Raw genomic sequence first — 12,783 nt, forward strand, 5'->3', positions numbered from 1 at the left:
TAGAGATGTTTGAAGGCCAAACACAGCCGTGTTGAGGCTGTACACACCACCTGGCCTGGAGATTTATTGTCATAACATTAACAGCGGCATCAGCTGGAAACTGATCTCCATGTGAAGACCCCCGCTGTGAATGTCAAACCATGTGGAGATCACGAGCTCTGCTCTAATGTTCAGAGACTCACATGGACTTCAATCAAGCTCTGGTGGAGTTTGGTATTCACTGAAAATCATTTTGCAAAAATTTAACTTCAAATAAGGGGCGACCTGCACCCATTCCAAAGGACAGTTAGTCACAATTGCTGCTACTAAGGTTAGGTTTAGGGGTAGGTTTATAGTTTCTGTGGAACTCCAAATAAATACTGCAAACTAGGGGTGTGAATCTTTGGGTTGAAAGTGAATCGATTCGATTCACGATTCATAGGTTTTCAATTCGATCTAAAAAAAAAAATTTATTTTAATTTTTTATTCAGAACATTTCGATTCACAATGTGTCATAAACCGTCTTTACACTGCAAAGATGGCACAGAAGCTGCACCTGAAGTAGCATTTAAGTGTACTTACACAGACTATGTAATGCTGCTCAGAGCAGGCAAGAATGCATAAACACTGCTCAATCATTAATTTTGATAGGGGCTGAGGTGGACAGAGCAGGCATAATTAAAAAAAGTTGTTTTTTTTTTTTTTTTTTAAGATTTTATTAAATTGCATGACTCTTCTAGGCCTGGAAAACAATCAATGCATTGAGAAAACAAGTGAATCTTTAAACTACTACAAACACATTAAATGTCGAATGCTACTTTCTTGAGACTTTTTGCAGATTTATGGTGGTCTTCTAGACACAACTTCAAGTGTGTCAGTTTTTCTTAAAAAAAAAAAAAAATAAAATCTTCACCGAGTTTATTTGCTGTATATTGCAAGGGAATATTCAAGCTCGAAAAGGACAAAAACCACCATAAAATCACAGTAAAAATTAATTGATATGATTCATGCATTATGTTCTTAGTATTCTAAAGCGACGCAATCACTTTGTGCGAGAACAGAATTGAAGTCATTATTCACTCTCATATCAAATCAAAACTGTAATAAAACATTCAAGTCAAATGTGGCAGCTACGTCGATAACATCAAACCTAATTTTAGGCTTGAAACTAGAGCACTTTTCCCAAACCAAGTTTAGAGCTGCCTTGCTGTCTACTGCCTACATAGGCAGCTGCTTCACAAGGGCACATGCTACAGTAACTGAATTGGAACCAAATCAGTGACTGATTTGAAAGGGCAAGTTTTATGTTAGCATGTTGCTAAGCTAATGGCGCAATACACACATATAATGGGTGAGATAGTCCACTTTGAACAATTATGTAAATTATTTTCACTGTTGAATGAAATATAAATATATTTGTAGTGGAGGTTTGGGGGTGTTGTTGTTGGGGTTTATGATTTAATTATACACTTTATATTAAGGTTATATATGTTAACACATGTAACATGTATTACATACCACATAGGGTTTCAAGAATAACAATGACTATTTCTCCATGCATTTGTTCATATTGGAATTCTTGGTTTATGTTCATTTATACATACAATATTGTTCATTGTTAGTTCATGTTAGTTCTTAATTATGTTACATTACTAATTTTTTATATTAAATTGTAGAAATTGACATACACCATGATTAAAAATGGTGTAAAAATATTGTTAATTTTTCATGTTAATTAACTGTGTACTGTTAATGTGTGTGTATGTATGTATATATATATATATATATATATATGCACACAACACAACCTTAGAGTAACGAGTTACCGGTACGTTTAAAAAAAAATTAATTAAACAATACTTCCATGGATAGACTACCTAAATGTAAATATTATCATTATATATTATATATATTATTATATTATACATTATATATATTATCACTTTTTCAGCTACTCCTAAACTAACTTCACTGAATAGTCAAAAAAACTGTCCTCTTTGTTCTCTTTCTCTGGCTCGTGGTATCTTCACTCGTGATTGAAATCTCAGTACAGAAGGAAGATTTATTTATTTGTTGCAAATGTCACTTCATGTTGCTATAATTTGCTATTATTATAGGGCTTCATTGAACTTTTTCTCAGTTCAAACAGTGCATTTGTGAGTAGGGTTGTTTCTTACAACAGTACCATCAGGAGAAGTCTGGTTAGCAGTTTAACAGAACATTATTTGTCTCATCTTATCAAGGGTTTATTTATTGAGGCAGGTGTAATCATTCATCAATCTAAACTGGCAAAGGGCATGTGGCTGAAGTAGATGTAAGATAAGAAATACCCAATCCTTGCTTTCCTGATCAGGTAAAATGGACCGTGTCCTCTATAATCTTCTCACAGCCTTTACATATCCATTATTCTTTAGCCTGAATCTAATTACCGTCCCTGTTGTTGTGACCTGGGCATCATTCCAAGTCTACTCAGCTTCATGAGTGCTTGCATTCGCTGGAGTGTGTCTCCAAGTCTTCCTTTTGTTTTTCATCCGTGTTGTCGCATATGGCCGCAGTTCTGGACTGGCTCTAGTGATATCACACCACTGCCTCACTTCCTGCCCTATTGTGTTCTTCCTATCTAGGGACAATGGGTCACCTAAAGAGAAAACTCTCAAACAGATTATCACAAGCTACACTTGAGAATAAACAAATAACCTTATGCATTATTCATCAGAGGGCATCGACTCATTTAAAAAAATACTGTGTGGTGGAGGGAAGATGCAGTTATTCTTGGCATAGGTTTTTATGGGAAGAAATTGTGCAAGTAATGCCTGACAACAGTGTTCCCTACAGAATTTTGCTCCTGAAAATCCCTGCAGGAAACACTGATTATTAATGTTAGCCAATTGTGGGAAAGGGGTTACACACTAGGCTGTCTTAAAGGAGCTTCAGGTGTTGATTGCAAACAGCCCACATTTGGTCAGCTCCCACACTGACTGGTGTCCCCATGCTTTGACATGTTTGTACTTGTAAATTACACAATTTTCCTGCTGACAAACTATGGAGGGTTTGCAACATCACTGTAATGTAATGTGAATTACATACTTGTTTTCCATGTTTTGGAACCTAACCAGGGTTTGAACTCTGACCCAGGAGAGAAGGATGATTGGGAGTTGGAATTAAGAGGAAGTTCTGCTTTTTGTGAAATTTGTTCAAATTTCCATCAGGCCCTATCAGGATCTTTTTGTCTCATCATCCAAAAACAAAGCACAGAGTGTTGAAAAGGCTGCTTAAAATAATATATAGACTGTGTGTGTGTGTGTGTGTCCTTGGCTTTGTGCAGCTGATGTGATTAGGTGAAGTGTAACTGATAATGCTGGAATTGCAAGATAACGCAATTGAGAGGAAAGAAGCAAACCGTAGGAAAGACTGATATGATGGTAGCCAAACACATGATACTTTGACTGAGACCACTCCAGACTTTTTGGTAACTGACTACGTTCTGTTTTTGCTATCCATAGAGGAATGAAAGGCTTATATGTTTGTGTAGAGTTTGATGATTATTTTTTTAAATTATTGTATTCTATGCGGACCTTCACTAGATTAAACACCATATTTAATTCGACAAACAAAAATACGGCTATGAGGGACAGAAATATAGCAGGGAATGTACTAGGATGTGATCTTTGGGGAGGAGCATTCTGAACTTTAAGGTGGGGCAGTAGGTTCTCTTTTTTTGAGAAGACAATTGGTCCCCCTTGGTAATTTTGCTGTCCAACCCAGCCCCCCCTTAGACCCGGCCATGAAGTAGTCTGTTCAATATGTCATCCGGCCTTAAGGTCCAGCCTGATTTCATGAAAATTACTTGACTATGGCGACATTTTTGCAAAATGACATTACGTAGTTCACCACACGATATTTTACTTCGGAACATGGCAATTCCGAAGTAAAATATCCACTGTGTGGCGCTATTAACGAGTTAAGTGTTCACCTAAACAGATGAGGTTTTTAAGGTTAACGCCCTATCGAGTTATAAATCAACAAAATATACCTCCCTACCCTAAACCTTAAACCTAAACCTAACCTAAAGCACAATTGCTGATGCAACCATGTCATTTTCTTGTGTTTCTATGACACTTTTGGCTCATGTGTTGACTTGCGTGTTCTTCTGGATTTGTATCCCAGTCCTTCGCACTGCAACTGTCAATCAGTGGAGCTACTGCACGACTTGATCGCGTACAAATAAGCTTGTAAATGTAGTTGGCGATGTAATGTAAATGGTAAAATGTATCGCCTTAAAAGCAGTAATACATCGATATAACGGCCTGGCCGATTAATCTGCCAATACTTGGCTATTGTGCGATTATCGGTGCACAATTTTGTGCACAACTGATTTGCTTTTGTTAAATTGTATTTTGTTTATCGCCATTTATATCGACTATTCTGCTCTCTAGGTATCGTATCGCCAATGGCCATTGGAAAAACCCTTATCGGTCGACCATTACTTGCAAGTCATGCACTTTAGTAAAAGTGCTTAGATGTCATAAGATAGCATTGTGTGAGGAACAGAGCGAAAATATTTTATGAACTGATTATCTGCCATTTTGCTCGTGATACTTGTGCAAGTGTAAAAAAGTTGTAGTTGTAGGGAAATCAGGAAACTGTTATAATATAAAATGAGCCACATCAAAATCATTTTGCAGAAATATAGGTATAGTAACATGATTTTATCAGATCAGGTTGTTATGGCCAAAAGTCATTTCCAGGCCCACATGGAATTTGCCAGCTTAACCCTGCAGATTTCCACAGAATCGGAATGCCTGTTGTTCACAAATTCCAACACACCCCCCACCGCTTGTTTGTTTGGTGTTTATATATTTTGGCTAATTTGCTAATGGTTTTCAGCTGCCATGTTAAACACGTTTAAAACCATTTTGTAGACTTTCTCCTAAATCAGTGCAGAAAATGCAATACAAGTCTTGACTACTTTTGTCCTTTTCAGTCTTGTTTTCATTCTTGTTAAATATGGTGTACTCCAGCCAAGGTGTATAGGTTATATTGCAGCGTTAATGCTTTAGGATTGAGCTAGTTTTCTTAGTCAGATTGTGAATTGTGGGATTTATTCAATTTGATATAGACTACATTGCCACTTTTCTCTGTTTTTAGCTCATGTGGAGAATGAAGAGCAGTATACTCAAGCTCTGGAGAAGTTTGGAGAAAACTGTGTGTACAGAGATGACCCTGACCTGGGATCAGCCTTCCTGAAGTTTTCCGTCTTCACCAAGGAGCTCACAGCCCTCTTCAAGAATCTGGTGAGGACATTTTGGGGTTTGTGTGTGACATTTATGAGGCGCAAATGCATTTCAAACAGCTTATGTCCAAGCTGTTAATGTGCTAAAATCTCTGAGGTCATAAAGATCCATAGTCATCATTGGTCCACTACAGGATGGATCAAATTACATCAATGTGTCTAAGCACTTGTATTTTTCCTCATAAAATTAAGATGAACAGTTCCATTCAATGTGTAATTTGTGGTTTGGTGGTATCAGTTTTGCAAACATAATGATCCTCTAACAATCATTCTTGCATGAATATACTCTACTTAAACCGTCTCCTGCTGTGACAGAGCGCTTTGTTTCCTCGCCATTGTTATGTGTTTTATTCTCTCCGCAGATAAGATTATAATTATAAGAGAGACAATGACAGCACTGGGGAGAAAGGAAGAGATTTGTCTAATGTGTCACTTTCACTCTAGTTTCAGAACATGAATAACATCATTACCTTCCCATTGGACAGTCTGCTGAAGGGAGATCTGAAAGGGGTTAAAGGGGTAAGTTCATTACTTTAAGCCTATAAAGAGTTTCTTTGTGCTTTTGGCAGTGTATCAGTGCCATATTGATCAGTGGTTGTCTCATGGCAAGTGCATGCACGATGGCTAATACATAAAAGATGGATAATATTCCTTGGCACACATAAGCCTTAGTTGGTTGACAGTGTTGGGTGTAACGCGTTTGGCTAGACATATACTTCAAACAGTTACGCAAACAGGAATGCTTCGGCAATGCTTTGCAAGTGTGTGGTCCTGTTGTACAAACATATGGGCATGATATTCTCATGCCAAGATATGCCTTCAAAATTTCCCCAATATTGGTTTGTCTGATATATTTGGTAGAAAGTCTAGTATAAGTCTTAGACCACCTGTGTGTATTTTCGTGTATGTGCAAATGCACATAATAGCTTGCTTGAGTGAAAGATAGTTGGGTAGCAGCTCTGCACTTAACTGATTCTCAGAATGTCCTTCCAGTTTGTCCCTGTTCATTAATGCCCACCGTCACTTCCTGACCCTCCTTGTATCACGAGACTTTGTCTTGTGAGCTCTTTGGGGGGGCTTGATGTGATTTACTCTTAATGAGGAACTTCAGCTTCTCGTTTCCCTGGAGACGTCTCTCTCTCTCTCTCTCTCTCTCTCTCTCTCTCTCTCTCTCTCTCTCTGTGATGGGGCTGAAGAGGACATTGTGCCTGGGTGACGTGATTCCTTAAATGCATAGTAAAGATGAAAGAACAGTTAACTGCATCAGCGAGATTCCTAACAGGCTTTGTTTTGGCCTTAATTGGACTCAAAGTTTTTGAACCTTTAAACTGACCTAACTCTTGGTTGGTTCCTCTCCATATGAGATGGTATTAAGAACATCACTGCCTCTCACCACCAGTCAGCCAGTAGGGGTTTGTGTTTAGGGGTTCTAATACAATCACTTGAGGTTAGGGATTTCAACAAACCTCTAAGGCAAGCATAGGGACTTTAAAGCTGAAGTGTCAATGTGATCTTATTAGAATTTGTATGTATTTTAATACAAAGTGTGGTTCCAGTAAAAGCACATTTGCTAACATTTGCAATATTAACAATTTCACAGCATTTAAAACGTAATCAATGTTTTGGTATCCTATTGAATCCATAAATATTGAATTCATGGAATTAATCGGTTGATTTTATTGCATTTTATCATCAATGAGATTAATTAAATGTTCAGTGCCATCACATTTATTTAACACATTTATTTGACATCATACTGGTTTAATTCTGTTCTGTATGATTTTTGTTGCTGTATGTAACTAGTTTCAAATGATTATATTATTTTAACCAAGCTTTAAAACATTAAAATGAATAAATTAATAATTCTGTAATCTATGAATCATTAAGCATTTTTTTTTTCTTTGCCATGGGAAACAAAATGAATTTTAAGAATATGCTGCGGCTCAAAAAAAGAAAAGAAAAAAAACAATGTTTACAAAGTGCTTTTCATGGACAAAGTGAAAAACTGAATAAAAAAAATAATAAAATAAAAAAAAAGCTTGAGACCATATTAAAGACTGACTCACCACTTTTCAGATGTGTTTTAGGTACCACCAGTAAGTTACTGAGTGATCTTATGGCACTTTTCCACTGCATGTTATGGTTCGACTCGACTCTGCTCCCTTTATTTTTCTGAGCTTGCTTTTCCACTGCAGTTTAGTGCCGCCTCAACGTGGGTGGGAGTATAGGCTGATCGTCATAGTTGCGCCGCCTCTACTGCCGTGACATCATCTTAAACACGACACAAACATTACTGACCATAAACAGTAACACGACTGCTAGCTGTTAGCTACTAGCTCATTGTGCTGCATAAAGCAGTTGTTGCATGGTGATTTTACACAAGTGTAACAGTTAAATTGGCCTGGTTGTTTTAGAAGCAAGCTTTCCAGTAGCTGGTCAACTAAATAAAGTGAAGCTTTCAAGCAGAATATAGAGTTAATGTAACAAAACGTACCATCCTCCATCGTGGACTCCAACAACGGCGAGTCCAGGGCACTCTCCCTCCCATTGCTCGCCGGTCTGTTGCCATAGATAGCGTCCATTTGGTCGAACCACTTCCTTCTGTTTGAACCACTCCGGCTGTTGTGGTCCTTGATGGTTCTGTAGTCACTTTTACGTTTTTTTTACTTTTTCCTACACTGTTGGTAGGTCCGGTGGTAGCCGTGTGCAGCTGAGACACTTCCTGAAAGACTTTTTCGTTTCGCGTCGATGCGTTCGTCGCTAACGAGAGGAACGTCTGCACCTTGTTTATTGACCATGGCGTGGTTTTGCGCACAGCCATTTCTTTTTACAATTCGAAAGTCGCGTGAACAAATTATATTGCTGTCGCTGTTGCTAACTTTAAAACTAGTGGGTTGATGTCCCGTGTCACAAATCCGATGACATTGGTAGTGACGATTCTCTCTGACCAATCAGTGATCTGCAGTGTTTTGACGTCACATTTAGTATCAGCTCGGCTCGCTTGGAACCTCGACCGAGGTAGTACTAAAAAAAGTATCAGATACCAGGTACTATCCACAGTGGAAACCCCCCAAAAAGTGAGCAGAGTCAATTTGAGTTGAGCTGTACCGTGCAGTGGAAAAGCCCCCTTAGTGGATTGTATTTTGTAATAATAGTGCTAAGGTATGTAGGGGCAACACCATAAAGACATTTAAAGAACATTAAGAGGATCTTGAAATCAATTCTGTAAGACACAGGTAGCCAGTGAAGGAATTTGAGGACAAATATGTACTGGTATGTTTAAATTTTTCATACAAATAGCTAAGTATAATAATGAGATCTGGCTGGAAGTGTATAACTTTCAGTGTTAAAACACTTTCTCATATCCCAGATTAATATGCAGATAACTACAAGTAAGCCATTCGTAGGTTGATTTCCTTAAAAACTGTAAACACTGTGTCTCCAACCAGACAGCAACATTAGCTGCTTTTCCACCATTTGGGCGATTATAAACCGTTCTTGAACCAGAATTCTCATCAAGGTTAGCTAACCGTACTCAACCATTCTCAGGCATGCTGGTTGAATGGCTTTAGTACGTAGTTCATGATTTTATTATGATTGTTTAACTAGTATTTTTAACCTACATTTATTTTTGTACATGCCTTTTTCATCAGAGAAGTAGATTACTAGCTCATTTATACTCATTCAAATACATTAATATATTCTCATATACTATTTTCATATAATACTTATCGAAAATTTTGTCAATAAATATCCTTTTAGCTAGTCTTGGAACTTTTACCTTTCTGCATATTTGTGTCCGGTGGCAAACACAAGCCCTCAGCAAATGATGGTAAACCTCTCGCCCTTTTCTCTCTACTTTCCTTTTTGTGGCATGGTTCATGTCTTTGCTGTTTGTTAGCAGAGTAAAACCAGGGGGAATAGAAGTCCTAAAAGCTGGAATATGCGATCATCCCCCATAGTGCGCTGCATTCACTCCAGTGTTTACCTCTCACTCCGTCACCAACAGATTTCACAGCACCACAGTGGAAAAAGAAACTGTAACCGCGCCAACTGGCCCGGATCGCCATGGAACGGTGCGGCTTTGCGATGAGAACTGTTCGGCCTGATGGTGGAAAAGTGGCTGTTGACTCAACCAATGGTGCGAATTTGGACCAAACACTCTCTGTTTGTTCGATCAATGGGAGAAGGGGGGAGAATTTGAGAAAGCTGTTTTAAAGAATCCTATTCCATTTGGTGGCACTAGTGGCGCAGAAATTATACCCTAAGGCTTTAACAGACAGCTAATCCGGCACATAAACCTCTAGATGCACCACAAAGAACAAGAAGATGGCGACAATTAAAATGACTGACTTGTCTTGCCTCAACACTTGCTTAGGCATCATAGATTCCCATATAGATCCAGCTCAGATGAAGAAATAAATCCAGCTTTGTGTCAGTTTCCTGTAGAGGTGATTGGGAGCATGAAGGCAGCTGCCTTGTTTAACCAGCAGTTATGGAGTGCTAATGGTCTTGGAATGGTCTGCATCAGCATTGTGCTTGATTTTGAGCTCAATAGGGGGCTGTTGCTAATGGATGGAGATTACAGGTCTCTTCTTGGGCCGTCATTCCAGTCATTTGCCTGAACCTGCACCTCACTAACCCGTCACCTGTTAAACAAATGGGTCTTTGAAATGAAATGTCTTTGTCACTACAAGGTCATCGTTTTTGCTACATGTATGTGGAATCACAGGCTGTCATACGATAAGGAATACTTTGGGTTGTTGTCAGCTTAATGTCTGTTAACAGTATCTGTGGCATGCTTTTATTTACCACTGACAAAAATTTAACCTGTCTCTCAGTGTAAATGAATGGGAAAGGTTTTTGCTGTGTATACTTCACAATTTCAGTTGAAGTCTATGGGGCAATTGTAACAGAAGGTTTGAAAGCAGAAATGTGAAGCTTGCATTTTTTATAAAGCACTTGAGTAAAAAGGTAAGTTTGAGGTATGAAGTTGCCTTTTCAGGTGGGAACTTATGGTTATGCGTTACCAAATTTCTGTGGCTTCTATTGCAAGTTCATTACATTAAACTCATTTTCTGTTTATGTATACACGCTAGGGACACATCAAAGTTATTGTCTGTGCTAATCGACAGCCTATCACAGATACTGTCCATAGACGTCTAGTTGAACATAACAGGTGCAAAATCCTACTCCCCTTTGGACTCTAGAGGGGTGTCCAAAGAAATGTTGGTTGCATCATACACATTTTTCTACTGAGGTACTGAACAAATTACCCACAACAAATTCTTTCATCCAATGAAATTGCTTTGGGGTCCAAGGGGGATGAGATTTTGCTTCCTTTAAATATATATTTTTACATGCATTTCCACTCAGAAACTAACTAACTGATTGTTAATTATGGGTTGAATGTTCTATTAAATATTGATTTATGGCATACGAGAGGTGTTCGTAACATTTCACAAAGCCTGACCTCAACGTTCCCTCTTCCTGACCCTGAGATGTGTGTTGTGCCGGAAGTGCTTAAGCAGGCGGGATCAAAAGCCTCGGGAAACAGACACGCAGACGTGCTGACATCATGATAAAAGCTCTCAACTTGATGATCATGCTGTCTGTTCCTCAGCTGCTCTATTGTCTTACAGTGTGTGTATTTGTGAAGGAAACACCCCTTTCTCAGTCACTCACACATACTTTGCTGCAGTAGACGGTTCTGTCAGCTGCAGAGGGAGTGATGTCAGCGTTGGCTTCTCTTTTCATGCTCACTGAACTGTGAAACCCACCCACTCAGGCTTTTTTAGACCCCTCCGGCTGAAAGATGTTGTGGTCTCAAAAGCCAGGTGACGCCATTGTGACTCAGCTTGTTAAAGTCGTGTATCCTGTTGCAGTGTGGTGAGGAATGATGATTTATAGGTCAAAGCAACGTGAAGCTGCTGGAAATAGCGTTTACCGTGTCTGCTGTTCAGAAATGTGCTTTCTCTCTTGCTCAAACCCCCTTCTCCATGCTCTTCAGCTAATTGGCTGGATTGCTGAATGGTCTTTCTCTGAATCTCTGAAGGGGCCCTTTAGGTGATTGAGATCTATCCTATAATGAGCTCTGAATATCTCACTCATTCAAACCTCAAGACCTATTGCAAATACTGTGGTAGGGTTGTTACTAGGGATGTGCCCGAAGCCGAATACCTTATTCGGAAAGGCACAAATAATGACTTCAAAATGAATAACGAATTCATCCGAATAATACAAAAATATTCAGAAGACCGATCATCCAACGAGCACAGGTATTAAGCGATATTTTAAACATATCCAAAATTACAAAGCAATGATGAGTCTGGGAAGCCAATGTTACTACAGTGTAAACCTTATGAATGAAAATGCGCACGGTGTGTTCAAGTTCATTGGATTGCCGCGTTCTTGACTCTGTTTCAGTCTCCGTTAATTGTGCACGTCTCAGAAATCTAATCTTGTCAAGAGTAACTAACTAAGATACTATATCATACACATGTTCCACTTCTTAAAATGTCTGTTAACTCATTAACATTAACTGTTGCACACAATTCACACATAAGGATCCATAAACCAACCTGAGAGTGATGTTGAATTCCTGACCAGAGAAGTGATGATTTTATAGCGGCGCTCATCTGTCGTCTCTTAAAGCTGACCACATTTATATCCACATCACCAATTAAAGTAACTGCGTGGTTTAGCCTTTATTCCCATACAGTTTAAATGTTCCACAGAGGTTTAAATACTTGTAAATCTATTCAGAATATTCCTGCACTTGCACAGAGAATTGCAGAGCAAACAAAACATGCACATTTTTCCTGCTTTTCTCTTATAGAAATTTATAGAAGCTCGCTCTTGCTATTTATTCCACTGTATTTTGCAAATTCTGCACATGTAATTTAACTAAATAATTATGTCCTCCACATTGTTAAAATATGTGCACACAAAATAAGCCTCAAGTGTAGCCTATCATAAAACTTTCTGATATAAATTGACGGTGCTTTCACCTGTTTGTAGGCTTAATTAATTTTTTTTCTCATTTCTTTAATGTTTGTATTTGTATTTAATATTTTCAGCAAAATGTGTGCTTGACATTTCACAATAGCTTGACACCTCGTGCCTCCTGAATAACATTGTTATACTTGCACAGTGCACATAAACATTTACTTGCACATTGCAGACATAAACAAAAATTATTTTTAAGCAGATATTAATGTCAAAAATACCAGGAGAAATTAAAACCACAGTTAATGTAGCCTACATACATATCCAGCTTCATTTGGTGAGAAAAAAATGATATATATATATATATTGATATATATATAAAGAATATATCAATAATATAATATAATAATAATAATTATAATAATAATTAAACAGGCCTATCCGAGGCATATTTTATATACAGAAGCTATAAATGTAAGAGAGTTACATTTTAAAAGTATTTTTGAGACACTTCCGGTTTAAACCACGCCCACACCCGGTTCTGTCCAAATACAGAGACAGAT

General features: G+C 38.1%; 1 protein-coding gene across 4 annotated transcripts in view; it reads left to right on the forward strand.

Annotated features, from left to right (window-relative positions):
• Positions 1 to 12,783, forward strand: part of LOC127411255 (arf-GAP with SH3 domain, ANK repeat and PH domain-containing protein 2-like) — a 120,495-nt gene that overhangs the window by 57,748 nt on the left and 49,964 nt on the right. For all 4 annotated transcript variants that reach the window (XM_051646672.1, XM_051646674.1, XM_051646675.1 and 1 more), the window contains exons 3-4: positions 5,128 to 5,273; positions 5,717 to 5,791. In XM_051646672.1, coding sequence (XP_051502632.1) covers positions 5,128 to 5,273; positions 5,717 to 5,791 — 221 coding nt within the window. The remainder of the gene's footprint in view (positions 1 to 5,127; positions 5,274 to 5,716; positions 5,792 to 12,783) is intronic.

This window comes from Myxocyprinus asiaticus, chromosome 20, assembly GCF_019703515.2.
Source record: "Myxocyprinus asiaticus isolate MX2 ecotype Aquarium Trade chromosome 20, UBuf_Myxa_2, whole genome shotgun sequence".
Taxonomy (NCBI): Eukaryota; Metazoa; Chordata; class Actinopteri; order Cypriniformes; family Catostomidae; genus Myxocyprinus; species Myxocyprinus asiaticus.